This window comes from Onychostoma macrolepis, chromosome 21, assembly GCF_012432095.1.
Source record: "Onychostoma macrolepis isolate SWU-2019 chromosome 21, ASM1243209v1, whole genome shotgun sequence".
Classification (NCBI taxonomy): Eukaryota; Metazoa; Chordata; class Actinopteri; order Cypriniformes; family Cyprinidae; genus Onychostoma; species Onychostoma macrolepis.
Window position 1 is genome coordinate 23,539,649 of NC_081175.1, and position 21,184 is coordinate 23,560,832.

At 35.6% G+C, this 21,184-nt stretch overlaps 1 protein-coding gene across 1 annotated transcript; it reads left to right on the plus strand.

The window, feature by feature from the left end:
* Positions 1 to 106: 106 nt before the first annotated feature.
* On the plus strand, positions 107 to 14,393 carry LOC131528372 (C-C chemokine receptor type 5-like). Its single transcript, XM_058757464.1, has 5 exons — positions 107 to 124; positions 12,404 to 12,478; positions 13,296 to 13,392; positions 13,812 to 14,271; positions 14,360 to 14,393. Exons 3-5 carry the CDS (start codon positions 13,299 to 13,301, stop codon positions 14,391 to 14,393), a joined length of 588 nt encoding a protein of 195 aa, XP_058613447.1. The 5' UTR covers positions 107 to 124; positions 12,404 to 12,478; positions 13,296 to 13,298.
* The last annotated feature ends 6,791 nt before the right edge of the window (positions 14,394 to 21,184 follow it).

Consider the following 21,184-nt stretch of genomic DNA (forward strand, 5'->3'; position numbering starts at 1 on the left):
GCGCCTGTCCAAGGATTTTACCCAAAGCTTCCCGGCCTACCTCTGCAAGGATTTTACATTGCATCTATTGTCTCATCAACAGACAAGTAGATGAGACTACTTATGAACTGCGCTACTTTGCAAGGTTGGGTTTGGAGACTTCGCACACTAGCACGATGGATTAGAAGTGGCATAATGCATTATAAATGTACCAAATCCTTGTTATTGTAACAAATAAAGAGTGTAAGATTGTACCTTTTACCAGGGGCGCCTGCAGGATTTCTTCCGAGGGTACGCACAGAGCTTTTTTTTTTTTTTTTTTTTTGGGTGTATGTAATGGTAAAGTGGTTATATTTCGTTTTGTTTTTTATAAAGCTAATTTATAAAAACGTTTGGAGCACTTTTTGTTCGTTAAATGTAATTTTTTTTTTTTTTTAAGTAACGACCAAGCGGCCAGCGGCAGACAGTGAGCTGATCATAGCCTATGTTTGAGCAATTTAGCCTTCTCAAATCATCACGACTTGCCTAAAATAAAATCTATAGATATAAACAGTTCAAGCATATCAATGTTAGTTTAAATGTTTGAACTATATAAATGTGCGCTAGGTGCATATCTAATCGTTTCTGTGAAGAGTGGAAGCCGAAGCGCGCTCTGCATGACATGGAGGCGCCAGAGCGGTCACTTGCATTTATTTCTTGATAGTGGAAACAAATTAAAATATGCCGTAATTTTTGCTTATAAAGGTAAAAGTAATACATCATTCGGAACTGTAAAGGGTCTACTTTTATTTGTGTGCATTCACAATATCAACAAAACGTTGTGCTTTTATTAAAATAAATAGGAAAACAGAGGATGCGCTTGCCGTCTCGTCTTGAACAGGAGCGCTTCACAATGATGAACCGAAACTCAACGAATTGAATCACAAATATGATAAATATATCTATAGAAAGCTTTAAATTACTACTTTAAAACGAAATCATTCAAATCGAAAACAAAAACTCTTTCATTATGTAATCCGTAAAGATGCATTTCTCTCTAAAGGCACGTCCAATGAGGAGATGGTGAGTCATTTTTCATCACTGTCTAAAATATAAAAATAAGGAAAAGCCTAAAACAGGCCCGATTATATTTTTTTTCTGATTTTTATGTTGCTCTGTTCTGAATTCCTTAAAATTTAAAGGATTTTTTTGCAACGCAATTTTTTCTGATATGTGAATCCTACTTATTAGCCTATTTTTAATCCGTGCAGCAAAACAGCTTTAAAAATTACTTTATTGCATTCCAGATGATTTTAAAGAATTTTTCACTATAAATTTTACGGGTAGCTTGAATGTAAAACATTGTCATGAATTCGTTGTATTCCCATTTGTAAAATAGGCTACAAATTAATTGTTGTAGTCTAACCCGATCTCATGAAAGTGCGTGTAGCACGATTTTCTCTTTCCATTTGACGTAATGTTTATAAGCAGAAATTGACTTTGGCATGCAAAAGACTGATACATTCATTATTAATGGCATGGCTGGTTCAGTCGACAGAAATACGGGACACACGGTCCTATAATTTACTGCTGAAATGTTTGCGGGGCAAATCCCAGGACAGTCTGAGCGCTCATGGTACGCACAGTGCGTCCAGCCAAACACCTGCAGGCGCCATGCCTTTTACATCCTAGTCTAAAACATTAGACAAATACAAAATAATAGGTAGGTTAATTCAATTAATTAATGTTTTATTTAAATGAGTGTAAAATGTTATAAATGAGCCAATTAAAATATGTAAAATATTATTTGAAATATATGAACTTGTTTCGTTTTTGAACGAATCTCTTGATTGAATGATTAGACATTTTACATTACATTTTAACAGTAACTGTTCGCTACCTTCTGGCATAACGTAACATTTATAATAAGCAGGTGCTCAGAGGATGCTAGATCAATGACAGGGGGAGCTGGGCAATAGTAAATATGACCGAAACATGTTATTATTATTATATTAATAATAAAATCGCTGTAGGTGTATTTCAAGTATTTATGAGGAGAGTAGGCGGCAGGCCCATTGCGCTTAATTTATGACATGGGGGCGCACGCGCAATCTTTTTTTTTTTTTTTCCTGCGAAAAGAACATAAAATACTTATTCATTTTGGATGTGCTTTCTGTCGTCTCATGCAGTCTCTGTGGATGGAGCGCGTCGCAACAATGCACCGGCTCACAGACATAAACTAAACTGAAACAAATCTATAGAAAGCTTGAAATGTCTACGAACTAATTCAAATAAAAAAACAAATATTCTCTAATTAGGCTATTTAGTCCGTATGAAAATGTGCACGTCACATAGTATTCCATTGCACGAGTTATGCATGTGTAAGTAGACAAATGTTTTGTATAATTTAATCTCTTAAACTATGAGGGTGCTTTGGTCTTTTAGGGGTGCTGGAGTACCTGCGCCGCCCATTACAATCATTTGAAGCGTAACATCAGATCCAAAGGCCAGTTTCTCATTTTGAACGCGGCTGCCTCGACATCAGAGTCTATATCCAGAGAGCGCGACCATGTAACGTAGAGATAGAAATGACTTGCCGATTTCCATTGGGAAGCTTCTTAAAAATAAATTTTCTCTGAAGCAAACCCGGCTTCATAGCTGCATCCATGTTAGCACGCATACACACAGGTTCTAAGACTCGTTCTCGCCCCTACAGCCCAGATAGCAAGCACACTCGGGCCGATTCTGGCTGAAATGCGGCACTGTCGGCTCAGTCACGACGTCGGTGAGAAGATAATGGGCCAGAGCCGCGCCGACTCTACAAAACACTTCTGGCTGACAGACGCTTTTTCTCTCTGGGCCGATCTCGGCTGAGAGCTGTTGTACGTGCGGCAGGTCCGCACTCGGTGTAGTTGTGTGTATCTACCTTCGCCCGAGCTGGTTTTGTCTCCGGCGGCCGCTGCTAGAATGAAGATCAGCCGCTGAGAGAGATTTGGCGGTTAATCCTGAGGAGATTTCGGGCACAGTTCTCAAGAGGAATACTTCAGCTGCAAAAGGTAAATTAAGTTATTTAATGATCAATCTAGTGTTGTTTGATGTTTAAATGTCACGAAGAGTATAGTTTTAGATGGTTTCTGTTAGGTTTGCGATGATAATAGCGTCAGAAAAACCATTCGGTAAAGGATTTTTGCAACGCAATTTTTTCTGATATGTGAATCCTATTTATTAGCCTATTTTTAATCCATGCAGCAAAACAGCTTTAAAAATTACTTTATTGCATTCCAGATGATTTTAAAGAATTTTTCACTATAAATTTTACGGGTAGCTTGAATGTAAAACATTGTCATGAATTCGTTGTATTCCCATTTGTAAAATAGGCTACAAATTAATTGTTGTAGTCTAACCCGATCTCATGAAAGTGCGTGTAGCACGATTTTCTCTTTCCATTTGACGTAATGTTTATAAGCAGAAATTGACTTTGGCATGCAAAAGACTGATACATTCATTATTAATGGCATGGCTGGTTCAGTCGACAGAAATACGGGACACACGGTCCTATAATTTACTGCTGAAATGTTTGCGGGGCAAATCCCAGGACAGTCTGAGCGCTCATGGTACGCACAGTGCGTCCAGCCAAACACCTGCAGGCGCCATGCCTTTTACATCCTAGTCTAAAACATTAGACAAATACAAAATAATAGGTAGGTTAATTCAATTAATTAATGTTTTATTTAAATGAGTGTAAAATGTTATAAATGAGCCAATAAAAATATGTAAAATATTATTTGAAATATATGAACTTGTTTCGTTTTTGAACGAATCTCTTAATTGAATGATTAGACATTTTACATTACATTTTAACGGTAACTGTTCGCTACCTTCTGGCATAACGTAACATTTATAATAAGCAGGTGCTCAGAGGATGCTAGATCAATGACAGGGGGAGCTGGGCAATAGTAAATATGACCGAAACATGTTGTTATTATTATTATATTAATAATAAAATCGCTGTAGGTGTATTTCAAGTATTTATGAGGAGAGTAGGCGGCAGGCCCATTGCGCTTAATTTATGACATGGGGGCGCACGCGCAATCTTTTTTTTTTTTTTTTTCTGCGAAAAGAACATAAAATACTTATTCATTTTTTGATGTGCTTTCTGTCGTCTCATGCAGTCTCTGTGGATGGAGCGCGTCGCAACAATGCACCGGCTCACAGACATAAACTAAACTGAAACAAATCTATAGAAAGCTTGAAATGTCTACGAACTAATTCAAATAAAAAAACAAATATTCTCTAATTAGGCTATTTAGTCCGTATGAAAATGTGCACGTCACATAGTATTCCATTGCACGAGTTATGCATGTGTAAGTAGACAAATGTTTTGTATAATTTAATCTCTTAAACTATGAGGGTGCTTTGGTCTTTTTAGGGGTGCTGGAGTACCTGCGCCGCCCATTACAATCATTTGAAGCGTAACATCAGATCCAAAGGCCAGTTTCTCATTTTGAACGCGGCTGCCTCGACATCAGAGTCTATATCCAGAGAGCGCGACCATGTAACGTAGAGATAGAAATGACTTGCCGATTTCCATTGGGAAGCTTCTTAAAAATAAATTTTCTCTGAAGCAAACCCGGCGGCTTCATAGCTGCATCCATGTTAGCACGCATACACACAGGTTCTAAGACTCGTTCTCGCCCCCTACAGCCCAGATAGCAAGCACACTCGGGCCGATTCTGGCTGAAATGCGGCACTGTCGGCTCAGTCACGACGTCGGTGAGAAGATAATGGGCCAGAGCCGCGCCGACTCTACAAAACACTTCTGGCTGACAGACGCTTTTTCTCTCTGGGCCGATCTCGGCTGAGAGCTGTTGTACGTGCGGCAGGTCCGCACTCGGTGTAGTTGTGTGTATCTATCTTCGGCCCGAGCTGGTTTTGTCTCCGGCGGCCGCTGCTAGAATGAAGATCAGCCGCTGAGAGAGAGATTTGGCGGTTAATCCTGAGGAGATTTCGGCGGGCACAGTTCTCAAGAGGAATACTTCAGCTGCAAAAAGGTAAATTAAGTTATTTAATGATCAGTCTAGTGTTGTTTGATGTTTAAATGTCACGAAGAGTATAGTTTTTAGATGGTTTCTGTTAGGTTTGCGATGATAATAGCGTCAGAAAAACCATTCGGTCCGGGATATGTTGAGTAACGTAACGTTAGCTGTTAGGCGCGGTCTCTTTAGGAAAACGATATGTAATTTTTTAATATGAAAAACCGATGAGCTGTATCCAGTGCAGTCCATGTTAGGTGATTAAATTTTAATGAGTTAAATTCTATTTTGTTTGCTAGAATTCATTCGATTCGTCTTTTTCAACGAGTGATTGCTATTGAATCAAAGGAGTCGGACTGCGCTGGTGGCGCCATAAACATCTACACGAGTGACTCTCTGATTCGATTCACTGAACCATTCAAATGAGTCATTTGTGAATCAAACTGAGCACGCTGTTGTAGCATTACACCTGCTAAGACAATTCAATATGTGCAATCTGAATTTAATAATAATGTTTATTTTGTGGTAACACTGCCGTGTGGGAAGCTCTGACAGAGAAAAACGATACGTAAGAGAGAGCCGTAAAATGTAAGTGCATCATCTTTTTTTCTTGAATGGAGGCCTAATCTGTCTGCTGCACTTGAGCAGGTTCAGTTTTTAGAGTGAATGAAAACTTTTGAAGCATAGATATGCCGTATGATGTGATTAAAATCATACTTATTTTACTGTGGTGGGGATTATTATGAGCAAACAAATTTAATAGTTTAATCTGAACACTATATGTATGTAATCTGACTTTTTTTTTTTTTTTTTTTTTTTTTTTTACAGAAATTCTGAGCTGCTGCATGAACATTCATCAAACATAAGGTGTGAATTCTGGGATCTGGTTCTAATGATTGTAAAAAACTGTAATGCTTAAGATTAAATAATTACCTTACAATATATATTTATACATATTTCAAGGCTGCAATTTGGAAAAAACTTTCAAGCTAATGCTGCTGAAATGGAGGTCAAGGGGACTATGAAGAGGTGGCTCAGCTGATCAAACACACTCTGTGAGTTTAAAAGACCCATCTCTTTAACCTTCCATACACATGACACACTATCACATTTCTATAATTCAAATCTCTTAAAGGATTTTATGCTGCACCAACTAGGGTAAACAGCAACACTTCCTATAATATCTAACGTACTTGTTAATTTGTAAGAAGAATGACATCATTGCTTATATTAGTTGCTTATATACTGTCTCACCCTTATCCCTAGGTTACAGTAATCAGCTGATCCAGTCGGTATCCAGACCAGACGGTGGACCTGCACCGAGGAACGACCACAACACATCCCTGACTGTCAGCGGAGACCATGTCAGCTAGATGACAGATCCCTGTGAAGACCTCATTGATGGCCCCAGCACAGATCCTCAGCAAAGACTACGAGAACCAGACAAGCCCTCTGCAGACCCTTTTACCAGCTTCACCTGCTGGCGTGATATTACTTCAAGCAGAAGAAGTTGGATGAAATATTCTGAATGATATCAATCCACAATCTGACTTGTGATGCAGCCTGGAATAATCACACCACGTTGATTCGTTTGGCCAGAGGAGACTGTTTTCTGACTGAGCCGGGTCTTGTTTGGGTTCCTTGTCACTGTTGCCTTTTGTCTTGCTTGGTTGAAGACACCTAATATTCAGCAATATTATTGACTTGACTGCACTGACACCATTTGATAAGAACTGAACTGAATTATGACACACAATGTTTTATATATGAAGAGTTTATTTGCAAAACAGATAACTCCTTTTTTTAAATATTTTAAAAATCATGTTTTTGTTATGTTTTCATTGTGTTAGTTAGCTAGTATTTATTAGTTATTCTTTACCTAATCAAAATAACCTGAATGCAGTTTGATTGAGATTAATTGGAATGCACAATGAAAAAACATGATTTAAAAAAATTGTTAAAGATTAAGTTATCTGTTTCTGCAAATGAACTCTTCATTCATTCATATATATATATATATCTCAGTAAATATAATTTACTTGTTACTTTGTGGTTTAAAAAGTGTGAATGTTTATACTGTAGTGCATTTGTTCATATTTATATTAAAGTATTTGGTAATTTTATAATTAAAGCCTTTTTAATGTTTTTAAATGGTTGTATTTGTGTTTCACTGCTGAATTACATTTAGCAGTTTCTGGGCCACATTCGGCCCGGGGACCAAGCGAATCTCAGCCAGATCTGGCTTAAAGTGTCTGGGCCAGACGTGGGCCACATAAAATAATAGAAGTCACTCTACAGTATGCGGGCCAGATCTGGGCCATGTCAATAAATAAGAGTCATTTTACGGGGTGTGGGCTGCATCTGGGCCAGAGGAAATTGTTTGAGTCGGTTTTCAGTGTGTGTGCCAGTTTTGGGCCGGGGACCCAGCCGGAACTGGGCCAGAAGCTAAGCAAGGTTGTGGCCCAGAGGTGGGCCAGACAAATTTTGCTATCTGGGAGTGCAATTCGGCTAGGTATACATCCGCGCTAAAATATCAAGGTGAAAGTCATCATAGCTTGCGTAGTATAGACCCAGCTCCCAACCCAACTTTGAGAATAGATTAACGGCGATATTTTTTATCGCCCGATAAAGAATCTCACGTTAACGCCGATAACGGCCCACCACTAATATATATATATATATATATATATATATATATATATATATATATTTGATCCCCTGCTGATTTTGTACGTTTGCCCACTGACAAAGAAATGATCAGTCTATAATTTTAATGGTAGGTTTATTTGAACAGTGAGAGACAGAATAACATAAAAAAAAATAAATAAATAATAAAAAAATCCAGAAAAAGCGCATTTCAAAAAAGTTTTAAATTGATTTGAATTTTAATGAGTCAAATAAGTATTTGATCCCCTATCGATCAGCAAGATTTCTGTCTCCCAGGTGTCTTTTATACAGGTAAGGAGCTGAGATCTCAGCTTGTTACCTGTATAAAAGACAACCTGTCCACAGAAGCAATCAATCAGATTCCACCATGGCCAAAACCAAAGAGCTGTCCAAGGATGTCAGGGACAAGATTGTAGACCTACACAAGGCTGGAAACAGTAAACAGTAAAGCAGTAAACAGACCTACGCAAGCAGCTTTGTGAGAAGGTGAAAACAGTTGGTGCGATTATTCGCAAATGGAAGAAATAAAAAATTACTGTCAATCTTCCTCGGACTGGGGCTCCATGCAAGATCTCACCTCGTGGAGTTTCAATGATCATGTGAACGGTGAGGAATCAGCCCAGAACTACACAGGAGGATCGTGTCAATGATCTCAAGTAGGGCTGGCTCGATACCACTTTTTCAGAACCGATACTGATCCGATACCAAAAATTCAGAGTATCTGCCGATACCGATATCGATCTGATACCAGCGCAGTTTTTAAAAAATCATTGTCGAATTTCTATACCTCAGTGTGTGTTGACCTGCTCATCACTCTTTTGTGTTTTACACACAATCTACTAAATATATACAACTTTACTGTAAAGAAAAACAACAAATGAATGAATATGTAATTATAAACTATGATAAAAATACTATTATAACCTAGGTTAGTGGATAATTCAGTAGCAAAAGTTAATCTAGAAAAATCTTAAGTGCACAATAATTTTACAAAATCTAAAATTTGTGAAAAAAAAGAAAAAAAAAACATTTATTGAGGAACAAAGAAAAGTGAGGTCCCACTTTATATTAGGTGGCCTTAACTACTATGTACTTACATTTAAATTAAAAATTTGATACAATGCACTTTTTGTGTACATGTTTTTATATATTTTTTTTTACATGTACTTATATTTTTAAAAATACCTATATGTAGTTACACCTGTAATTAAATTTTGTAATTACATTTATAATTACACTGTTGATCCATCCCTTACACATTAACCCACCCTTAAACCTACCCAAACCACCAAACCTGTCCCTAACCTTACCCGTATACCACCTCAATAGCAGCAAAAGTGTTTTGCAATACAATATGAACACAATAAGTACATTGTATTATTTTTTTGATGTAAGTACATAGTAGTTTGGCCACCTAATATAAAGTGTGACCAAAAGTGAATAAGTGTAGGACTAAATCTGGTAAAAATTATATATTGCTCTTTGTATTTTTGTAAAATACATTTATGGAAAACAAGTAATATATTTATATATAAATATATACAGTGTACTGTAAAATTAAAATATATTTATTTTAAAGTACTGCACAGAAATGAGGCAGCACCATATGACAGATGAGACGAATAAGAAAGGCTATTAATAATCTTTCATTGCGAAAAAATATTATAATACAAAAGGCTCCAATACAGAGCGGCACAAAGCACTTATGTGCATCCTGTGCGCAGAATGATGCGCTTGAAGCAACACAGAGTCACAGTGTGCAGGCACAGCGCTTCGGAGTCTGCATAGAGAAGTTCAAAGCACAAAGGAAAGAGATATTAATGCGTAGCGTATTAAATCTGTGAGACAGTTTATTGAGCCTTTTCATTTAACCATTTTAAATTTCCTTTTTTAAAGTTTTAAAGTTACTGTGCTCGTGAAGAACCATTCATAGTGCTCTCTACAACAGTGTTGTAATCAAACAGACACCCGGTAGAAAGTAACACGATTTTGAAACAGCACGAAACTCTAGCAAGATAAAATAATTTAATGCAAAACCATGTAACTTTATTTCAAGTATAAGGAACAGTGGAGTTTTGTCGTCTTGATGGTTGTAACTAAACAGTTACAATGCTGAATGGAAGATGACAGACAGCCGTGGTAGAGAGAAGTGTTTACATGAACTTGACTTAAATATTCATCTGTACCTCACATTAAACTATGGAACGGCTTCAGAACACTTGAAATATAGTGTACGAAAACTTTATTGTGCTTTATAATGTTTTTTTGTGGCTTTCGTGTGTCTTAACAATAACACAATAGTAGCTATACGCATAATATCGGATTTGGATCGGCCCTGTCTGACCGATACTCCGATCCGGCAGATAATGCCAATATCGGAGCGATACCGATACTGAATATCAGATCGGCGCACCCCTAATCTCAAGGCAGCTGGGACCATAGTCACCAAGAAAACAATTTTTTCTGGGGCGTTTTTCTGCTAAGGACAATTGCACCGCATCAAAGGGACGATGGATGGGGCCATGTACCGTCAGGGCCAGGGCATTGAAAATGGGTCGTGGATGGGTATTCCAGCATGACAATGACCCAAAACACACGCCAAAGCAACAAAGGAGTGGCTCAAGAAGAAGCACATTAAGGTCCTGGAGTGGCCTAGCCAGTCTCCAGACCTTAATCCCATAGAAAATCTGTGGAGAGAGCTGAAGGTTTGAGTTGCCAAACGTCAGCCTCGAAACCTTAATGACTTGGAGAGGATCTGCAAAGAGTGGGAGAAAATCCCTCCTGAGATATGTGCAAACCTGGTGGCCAACTACAAGAAACGTCTGACCTCTGTGATTGCCAACAAGAGTTTTGCCGCCATGTACTAAGTCATGTTTTGCGAAGGGGTCAAATACTTATTTGACTCATTAATATGCAAATCAATTTACAACTTTGAGGAAATGCGTTTTTCTGGATTTTTTTTGTTGTCATTCTGTCTCTCACTGTTCAAATAAACCTACCATTAAAATTATAGAATGATCATTTCTTTGTCGGTGGGCAAGCGTACAAAATCAGCAGGGGATAAAATAATTATTTTTCCCCACTGTATGCTTACCAATTTGAGGATCATCACACAAAGATTTTCATTTGACCTGAAATTCCATCACACATGGATATTGTACAGTATATGTCTTTAATTTGACAAATGTTAGATAAATACATTTGTATAGCAGATGTTAAATGTGTTGGTAACCTGTGCAGGCCAGATTCAGATTTATGAAAGCTGTTGAAAGAAGATCAGCGTTTTTAGGCTATATGCCAATCACAATTATATAACAATGATTATTATTTTGTAGTGTTTAGCCTTAGTATTAGTTAATGGTCAGCTGATAAATGCCACTTGGTGAACAGTTTTAGTGTCATCTCAAGATAAGTTTAATCATTGGCTATCGGATGAAATTTCAAAACAATATAAAATAGGAAAATGTTAAATTTTATTGAATATACTTTTTTTCTCTTTTCCAAAGACAGGTAGGGTTTGCTCAATCAAATCACCTTTTTATTAGTCTTGCCTGCATTTACAACCCTAATTCCGGAAATGTTGGGACGTTTTTTAAATTTTTTTTATTTGAGTAAAATAAAAAATAAAATACTTTCAAATCACATGAGCCAATATTTTATTCACAATAGAACATAGATGACATAACAAATGTTTAAACAGAGAAATTTTAAAATTTTATCCACTAAATGAGCTCATTTCAAATTTGATGCCTGCTACAGGTCTCAACAAAGTTGGCACGGGGGCAACAAAGGGCTGAAAAAGCAAGACATTTTGAAAATATTCAGCTGGGAAAACATCTAGCAACTAATTAAGTTAATTGACACTAGGTCTGTAACATAAAAGGGATGTCTTAGAGAGGCAGAGTGTCTCAGAAGTAAAGATTCCAATCTGTGAAAGAGTGCGTAAAAAGATTGTGGAATACTTTAAAAACAACATTCCTCAATGTCAAATTGCAAAGGCTTTGCAAATATCATCTACAGTGCATAACTTTATCAAAAGTTTCAGAGAAACTGGAAAAATCTCTGTGCGCATGGGACAATGCCGAAGACCTTTGTTGGATGCCCGTGGTCTTCGATCCCTCAGATGACACTGCATCACTCATCGGCATGATTCTATCATTGACATTACTAAATGGGCCCAGGAATACTTCCAGAAACTGAAAGATTATTAACTGTCTGAACTCTTTGTTGACTGTACTTGACAATTGTATTCTGTTTTCAAGCCTCTCAACATATTTTTTTTAGTAGGACTCACCATCACTGGTCGTCCTCTGTTTCAATTATTGTTCTGTGTTGAGCGTTACCTGGCAGTGATTCATCCTGTAACCTTTCTGAAGTAAAAACCTCTCAGATATAGAGTGATCATGCTGTAGAGCACTGCACAGGCCTAAAATGTAGGCCCTAGCCCGGCCTGTGTCCGACAGCTTATCAGAATTGCCGGCCTGAGGCTGACCCGAGCCAGTCTTTTTTTCTCCTTCTCAAAACAGCTTATACTACTGTTTCAGCTATTAAAATAGTTCAGTTTTGTATGATATGGCAAAGTGATTGTAGCATTTTTGGACCAGACGGGCTTGCAGACCTCTAATCTGCTGCACTGTGGCCTGGATAATCACTCTTGGGTCCTGTCTGCTGCATATTTACTTTAGTCTTAATGAGCTTAGGCATGCATAAACTTGATTCTGTTCCTTCTCTTCCTCTCCCTCCAGTTGTTTTGTCTTGTGGCTGTTCTCAGGGCTCTGAAGCAGTCAGGACCAGGAGAGAGAGGGAAAGAGAAAGATGAGGTAAATCCCATGAAAAGAAGAGTGTTTTGTCTTATTTTAATAACTACCGTGAATATGAACATATACGCCATTTACTGTTTCAGGATTCGTTTATGTGCTGACACAGTATTATTTTGATGAACCTTTGTCTGTTGGTATTATATGTTTTATTCTGGGTGGTTTTGTTCAGCCCGTTCTTCATCTGCACCGGGGTAGGAAACTCTCCTGCTGCCTCTGTTCCCCATAAAACCTGCAATTATAATATTTTAATTCATAATTATTATTATTATTTTTTTAATAAAATATTCAGATTACTTATCCTTATTTTACTGTTTGATAACTTTAATTTAAGAATGGGAATATGTCGGAACATGTTAGTGTGTTCATTCAGTGCTCTATTTCTAAATATTCTTAATGAATTACACATTTTACTTATACACAGATTAAACTGGAATTGTTTGAGTACCTTTTCTTTGACTGCTAAAAATGCAGATATATTATTCAAGGAAAAATAAAATAAAATAAATAAATAATAGTTGTCTATCTACATTCTTGTTGTCACATGCACATTTTTGGACTGATAAATGTAAGGTACAATGAAATATGTAATATTCAGTAAAAAAGGAGCTTTGTTAACATCATTGAAAGAATAAACATTTGCATAGCAGGTGTTCAAAATGTTCCACCTGTGAAAGTCAGTTTTGGATTTATAAAGACTATTTGGGCAGACCGATAATCAACATTCAAATTACTGAGCTATTAATCTGAAACTATTTATTTGCTTTCAATATTTACATATGTTTATATTGTATATTTACAATATTTATGTGACCTGTAGCAGATGAATTCATGCACATATAGTATTGCTGTGAAGTCAACAAAGCACAGCACAGAGATTTACATACATCCAGAGAGACTGGACATTCACTCTTCAGGTGATAACCTCTTATAATTTATAGAAATAGGAGAACTAGATCATTAGTATACTATAATCTTATTATTCTTAATAATATAGTCATATCAGTTCATATTGAAGATTTTTGGTTATTTGGACTGTAATTTTACCTTCTAATCATACCTTTGTTGACTCTTGATTTGTTTCACACAGTCTGATTTATGTGAAGCTGGTTTATTTTAAAGCGTTAAAAACACAAAAAATGTGATCCTTTCCTAAGAATGATAGTTTTACTAAATTACAACAGCACTACACTTAATTCAACTTCAGTGTGCTTGAGAGTAAGAGATGGGTATTATAATGTTATAGTGTTTTGATGGTTATCATGCAAAGTTTAGTTCATGCATGTGCTCAATAAAAGTTGAGATTTATGTGCCAAAGTTCTTTTCCCCCCCATAGAGATGAACAACTCTACAGTGAACTTTTCCAAATATGGAACAAACTCCACAACTCAGTCCTTTGAAGTAGTGACCATTCTGGACATATGTGTGTACAGCATCCATTTCTTGTTTGGCCTTCTGACAAACTGTTACGTTTTATGGCTCATCATCAACAGAGCAGGAGGTGGAATTGCATCAGAGTTCTTCAGGATCAATCAGTGTATTTGTGAGATTGTTTTTTGCCTGAATTCCTTGTTCTGTTTAATCTGTTATGATTATCCTTGGCTTTCAAGACTCTTGGAATTAACATGGTTTTTAGTAGGTCTAGGCTTCACTGGTCGTCCTCTGTTTCAGAGTCTGATCTGTGTTGAGCGTTACCTGGCAGTGGTTCATCCTGTAACATTTCTGAAGTTCAAACCTCTCAGATATAGAGTGATCTGCTGCACTGTGGCCTGGATAATAACCCTTGGCTCTTGTTTGTGTCTCATGTTTCGTTTAATCTCATTTAACTTCTATATTTATGTATGCTTCTTCTCGATTCAGTTCTCTCTCTTGCTCTCTATCCAGTTGTTCTGCTGTCTGGCTGTTCTCAGAGCTCTGAAGCAGTCAGGACCAGGAGAGAGAGGGAGAGAGAGACACAAGGAAAACCACATGAAGAGAAGAGCGTTTTATCTCATTCTAATAACTACTGTGAGCATGACTATTATATACGTTCCATTTACTATCGCAGGATTCTCTTTTATACTGACACAACAATATTATGGTAAACTTTTTACTGCTGTATTTCTTTGTTTTGTTCTGGCTGGTTTTCTTCAGCCTGTTCTTTATCTGCACCGGACTGGAAAACTATCTTGCCTCTGCTTTCCATAAATCATTGAATTGTTCATTTCACTACAATGTTAATTAACTTTTTTTTTTTTTTTTTGGATGGAAGAACTGTAAATGATAGTTATCCACCCATTACTTACAAAATGCTTGCCTTTCTTACATTGACTGTCATTTGTTTATCCAATAAAACTCTTTATCAACGACACTTTTCCAAATTGAGGGTTCCCACAGAGATTCATTTTTAAAGCCTTAAGTTGCACAACTGGCTGGGTTCAATATAAGCCATCAAGCTGAAGGAGGTTTTTGAAAAAAGTTGTGGTACATGCTTGTTAAATGGGTAATTCACCACTGGCAAGATAGGGCTGTCGTGTTCCTTTTTCAGACACTCATAATGCAATTGGCTCGATCTGACTGAGAACATAAAAATGCTGAAGTTTAAACAAAAGCCCGAGGTTGTCAAAAGTATGTTTGCTGACAAATAAACATAGAGATCTAGGAAAAAGTGTACATTTAATATCATTTACACATTTACATATTTCATATCATTTGCACATACTAGGTGGTAATATTACAAAACGAATTAAAATCATAAACATCTCATGTTAGTGAAATATGTTGTATAAAAATAGGCCTTGTTGAACCATTTCAAATCCAAAATCAGTTGGTTCCAGTGTTTACTCTAAATATTTATTGAATATTTTTGCTCACTTTAAATATTTGCATATGTTATGTGTTATTTGACATGTAGATTAAGTGAAATCAGGCACAGGTTCTTGTGACAGCAGTGAAGTCAGTCTACTAAACACAGAACATAGATTTAAGGCTATACATGAAGAGAGACTGGACATCCACTCTTCAGGTGACACATTTTCTATATGAATGTAGAATCTAGACACTTAGTATTAAAACAATCACAATATTTGAGTGTTTGGTTTGAACTGGAATCTATTAAGAAATGTTCTTCAGATCTTACTTTTTTTTTTTTTTAACTCAATCTGTATTATGTGAAGTTTGATGCTGCTTGAGAGTCAGAAATATTAAATATTAAATGTTAAATTGAACATTTGTGATCCTGAAAATTGAAAATGAAAATGAAATGAAAATTGCCTTTAAATATGTCTAAATGAAGTTCTTAGTAATGCATATTACTAATCAAAAATGAGGTTTTGATAATATTTATGGTAGGAAATTTACTAAATATCTTCATGGAACATGATCTTTACTTAATATCCTAATGATTTTTGTCATTTAATAAAATAATAATAATAATTTTTTAAAATGACCCATTTTTGGCTATTGCTACAAATATATCCGTGCTGCTTAAGACTTTTTGTGGTCCAGGGTCACATTTTAAATTGCTTTCATCATAAGCATCGTCATCAGCTTACCCTGACAGCATTAATATAGTCAGATAATTGCTCAAATCAATTGCTACATGTTGAAAACAGATTTGGGAAAAGGTGATTATGTTTATTTGGATTGTTCAACCAAAATGAAAATAGTGGAAGACAAAAGAAATACATTTTGAAGAATGTTAGAGTCCGAACAACACTGGCCATTTTGACTTCCATTATATGAACAAATAAAACACAAATACATTTTTCAAATAATTTTTTGTTCCAAAGAAGAAAGAAAGTCATACATGTTGTGGTATGGCATTATGGTGAGTAAATGATGATAGAGTTGTCATTTTTTGGGGTGAATTATTCATTTAAATTATTGTAAAGAATAATTATGAAACTGCAACTGTGACCTGTCCATTTGTTTTTGTTTTTTGTTGTTTTTTTTTTCATAGAACTTTTACATTTGCAGTGAGCTTTTGAGCTGAGGAGCCAATAAGGAGATGAATAACTCTACAGTGAACTTTAACACATTTGGAGCATCTACAAACTCCACAACTCTTTACTTTGGGCTGATGAGCATTCTGGACATTTTTAACCTTCTGTTTGGTTTTCCTACACACTCCTATGTTCTATGGCTCATTGTCACAGGAACAGGAAGTGGAGTTGCATCAGAGTTATTTATCCTCAATCTCTGTGTTTGTGAGATTGGTAACTGTCTGAATTGTTTGCTCTCCCTGTTTGATTATCGTCCAATTCTCAAGGAAATAACTGACTGTATAATAGGACTAGCCATCACTGGTCGTCCTCTGTTTCAGTGTCTGATGTGTGTTGAGCGTTACCTGGCAGTGGTTCATCCTGTAATCTTTCTGAAGTTCAAACCTCTCAGATATAGAGTGATCTGCTGCACTGCGTCCTGGATAATAACTCTTGGGTCCTCCTTATTCTGTGTGTTAACTCGAACCTCGTTTTATTTTTATACATGGTTCTTCTCACTGCAGTTTCTCCTCTTCCTCTCTATCCAGTTGTTCTGCTGTTTGGCTGTTCTCAGAGCTCTGAAGCAGTCAGGACCAGGAGAGAGAAAGAGAGAGCAAGAGGAGAAAAACCGCATGAAGAGAAGAGCGTTTTATATCATTCTAATAACTACTGTGAACATGATTGTTATCTATGTGCCATTTATTATCTCAGGATTGTTTTTCATTCTGAGCCAAGAGTATATTCCGGAAATGTTTACTGTTGGATTATTTTGTTTTATTTTTGCTGGTTTTGTTCAGCCTGTTCTTTATCTGAACCGGATTGGAAAACTCTCCTGTTTTCACTTTCTATAAATTATGAAGTTGTTTAGCTTTTAGTGAATCACCTTACTAAACCACATTAAAGAATTTCTTACAGACACATTAACTCCATTCTGTGTGTTAATTAGATGTGGTTGTTGCTTATATATTTTATTTGTTTGTCGTTTGTGTGTTTTTTTTTTTTTTTGTGTGTGTGTTTTTTTTACAGCAAATTGCTTAATCAATATGCAAACATTCCCTGTTCAGATTGATCAATAATTCAATAAATATCTGATCAAATGTGTTTGTGTGACTCTGAATGCTTATTTAAAGAGATCCAAAATCACAAACAAACACACAGTTGAACATTTGATTGATCAACATAAACTCAGATTTAGTCTGCGGCTAGTTTGCTGATTGCTGAAAGTCTGTCATTTATTTATCTTATAAAATATTTCAGCATTTACCTCCTGTTACCTTTTCCATATACTGTTGTTGTCTTGCTTAGTATTGAATATGAGTCATTTAAGTGTTGTGTAGACATGTGCACTGATGAACGATTATAAGTCAGTGTAGTCCATTCAAATGTTTAGTAAGATATATGACTGTCTTATGTTTAATTGATATATTTAAATATGTTATGATTTGTGTTATGAGGCAGATGAAGTCATGCACATCTATGCTTGTGACAGTCATGAAGTCAGTCTACAAAACACAGTACATATTTATACACATCCAGGACATTCACTCTTCAGGTGATAAAACTCCTCTTATTCTCTAAGATTTTCCATATGAACATAGACACAGATTGTTATTATTACTAAAATGCTTGATTTTAAAGACTTTTTAATTGAAACATTTTAGTAAATGGCATTTAAATTAGGGCTTACAGAAGCTGATCTTAGAATGCATTTAAAATGTACCTTCAAATCTTGTACCTTTGACTTTTTTCACACAGTTTGAATTTTGTTTGAAGTTTTCTAATTTAATAATGATAAAAAAATAAGAATATATAAAAACAATAAAGATAATAGGACCTATTCCTGAGACTGACCCATTTACTATTAAACTTCATTCCGCTTATTTTGAGACTGTTGTGCTTGAGACAAAGATGAGTATGAGATTTTATGCTGCATTCATCATAAGCAGTTCTAACATTTGTGTTTGAAAAGCTATTCTGTTCTGTTAACATGGGACAGCTAAATAGCCTTTTGATTAAATAAAATACTTAGCAAATATCAGCATTTTATGCAGACCATGAAGATACAAAAGCAGTCAATGGGGAAATAAGGCACAAAAGTTAAACTTTTGAAAAGGTATACTGCATCAGTGACAAGTTTTTGTACTTTTTTCCCTTTTTTTCGGAGAATGTAGGACTGCAAAATGCAATTTATGGAATCTATATTTCCAATAACTTTAAAATGATAAACAAATTATTTTTTGTACAACATGTTTCTTCAAAAATACATGAATGAAAATGCAGTGTATAAGAACTTGGGAACATCAGGTTTTGGCGATGTACAAATCTTGCTGTAAAATCTTTCATAACGCAGCTTTGAAACTACATGCCAATTTAGGTTCATATATAGACTAACATTTTTATTTTTTTCCTCAATAGAATGGCTACATTTTCTGTGAGTTTTTGAGCTCAGAGACAAACACAAAGGAGATGAATAACTGTACAGATAACTTCATACCTGAATCATCTACATTCGCCACAACTCAGCACATTTGGCCACTGAAAATTCTGGATTTTTGTCTGCACAGCTTCAATTTCTTGTTTGGTTTTCCTACACACTGCTATGTTGTATGGCTCATCGTCACAGGAACAGGAAGTAGAGTTGCATCAGAGTTCTTCATTCTCAATCTCTCTGTTTGTGAGATGACCAACTGTATGATCATTTTTCTCCATGTACTTGATGTCTGGTTTTCAAGTCTCAAGACATTAAAATATTTATTATTAGGACTAAGCACCACTGGCCGGTCTCTGTTTCAGTGTCTGATCTGTGTTGAGTGTTACCTGGCAGTGGTTCATCCTGTAACCTTTCTGAAGTACAAACCTCTCAGATATAGAGTGATCTGCTGTACTGCGGTCTGGATAATCACTCTTGGCTCCTGTTTGTGCTGCATGTTTACTATAGTCTCATGTAACTTCTATATTTATGTATGCTGCTACTCACTACAGTTCTTTCTCTTCCTCTGCATCCAGTTGTTTTGTCTTGTGGCTGTTCTCAGAGCTCTGAAGCAGTCAGGACCAGGAGAGAGAGGGGGAGAGAGAGAGAGGAGGAAAACCACATCAAGAAAAGAGTGTTTTACCTTATTCTCATAACTATTGTGAGCATGGCTATCATATATGTTCCATTTTTTATCTCAGGATTATATTTCATTCTGACTCAACGTTATTTTCAGGAACCTTTTACTGTTGCTTTTTTTTGTTATATATTGGCTGGTTTTGTTCAGCCTGCTCTTTATCTGAACCGGGTTGGAAAACTCTCCTGTTGTCAATAAAGCAATCTTTTTTTTTTTTGGTATTATTGTTAATGACACCAGAACATGTTAGTATGTTTAATGAAGCTGTACCTGTAGCTTATGTGCTGTATCTGCATTGTGAAGTGGCTCAGATCATGTTAGTGTGACTCTCTGCCCTTTAATGTTTATTTAGAACGCTACACAAACAAAACTGACTTATAGTTGCATATTTAAATGTTCTTTTTCTATTAATATTATATTTATTTTGAGTGTGTTTATCAAATACTTTTATTAAATAAGTGTAAATTAAATTAAATCTTAAATGACTAAATCTTTTTTCTTTTTCTTTTTTTTTTTTTTACATTTCAATAATTTTTAACTGTTTATGACGTCTAAGAAATTATATTCCTCTCCAGACAAGACAAGCCAGATAATTTATGGTGTGATTTCACTGTTATATATGATTTGTCCGTAAACACACATGGATATAATAAAATGATGCATGGAAAATAAATTGTTGGGAGTTTCAGTGAGTTTGATTCATACAGTACATTGCTCGTTATCGCTGATTATAATGCAATAAGCAGTTCATATTAAAACAGCTTCCTCTTCATAATGTTCATTTTTAGGGACAAGAAAATTGATTATTTGTCAAATTTGAAAGACATTTTAGAATTGTTTGTCAGAGCCAGTTTGAAGTATTTTGATTAGTACTTTATTATTTTGAGAGATTGTTCATTTTGGTGATGTACTGTAAAGCAGAAGAACATCACTTCTTTAGTTACAAGAAATGTCAAAACAGAATGATTTCTTACTTTTACCAACAACACATATAATCTGTTGTCACATTTCTAAAGAAATGTTTGGACTTGTAGTCAGTATCAGTCCATTAAAAAGTTTTGTAAGATATATTATCTTTTTACATAAAATAATAATAATAATAATAATTAATATTTTATTTGTTTACTTTATGTATTTAAATATGTGAGGTTTTATGTTATGAGGCAGATGAAGTCATGCGCATATATTCCTGTGACAGCTGTGAAGTCAGTCTACAATACACAGCACAGACTTATACACATCCATAGAGACTGGACATTCACTCTTCAGGTGATAAAACTCCTCTTATTCTCTAACTTGTGAGATTATGAGATTTTCTAGACACTAGAATTGGGACTTATAGAATTGTATCAGAATGCATTTAAAGTTTACCTTCAAATCTTGTTTCTTTGACTTTTTCACACAGTCTGAATTATGTGAAATTTGTTAATTTCATAATGATAAAACAGTAATAATACATGAAATCAATAAAGATATAATAAGACCTGTTCCTGAGACACATTTACTAAACAATACTGTATTAAACTTCTTTTGAGACTGTTGTGCATGACAAATTTGAGTGTAATGATGAGAATGTTTTATGTTGCATTCATCAATCAATGTTAATGGGGCAGTAACCTTTCAAAAGGTAGTAATTTGTA

Coding starts and splice junctions, on each gene's coding strand:
- LOC131528372 (XM_058757464.1), top strand. CDS start 13,299: ATGAATTCATGCACATATAGTATTGCTGTGAAGTCAACAAAGCACAGC. Junction 13,393..13,811: donor ACTGGACATTCACTCTTCAG/GTGATAACCTCT, acceptor TCCCCCCCATAG/AGATGAACAACTCTACAGTG. Junction 14,272..14,359: donor ATAACCCTTGGCTCTTGTTT/GTGTCTCATGTT, acceptor CTCTCTATCCAG/TTGTTCTGCTGTCTGGCTGT.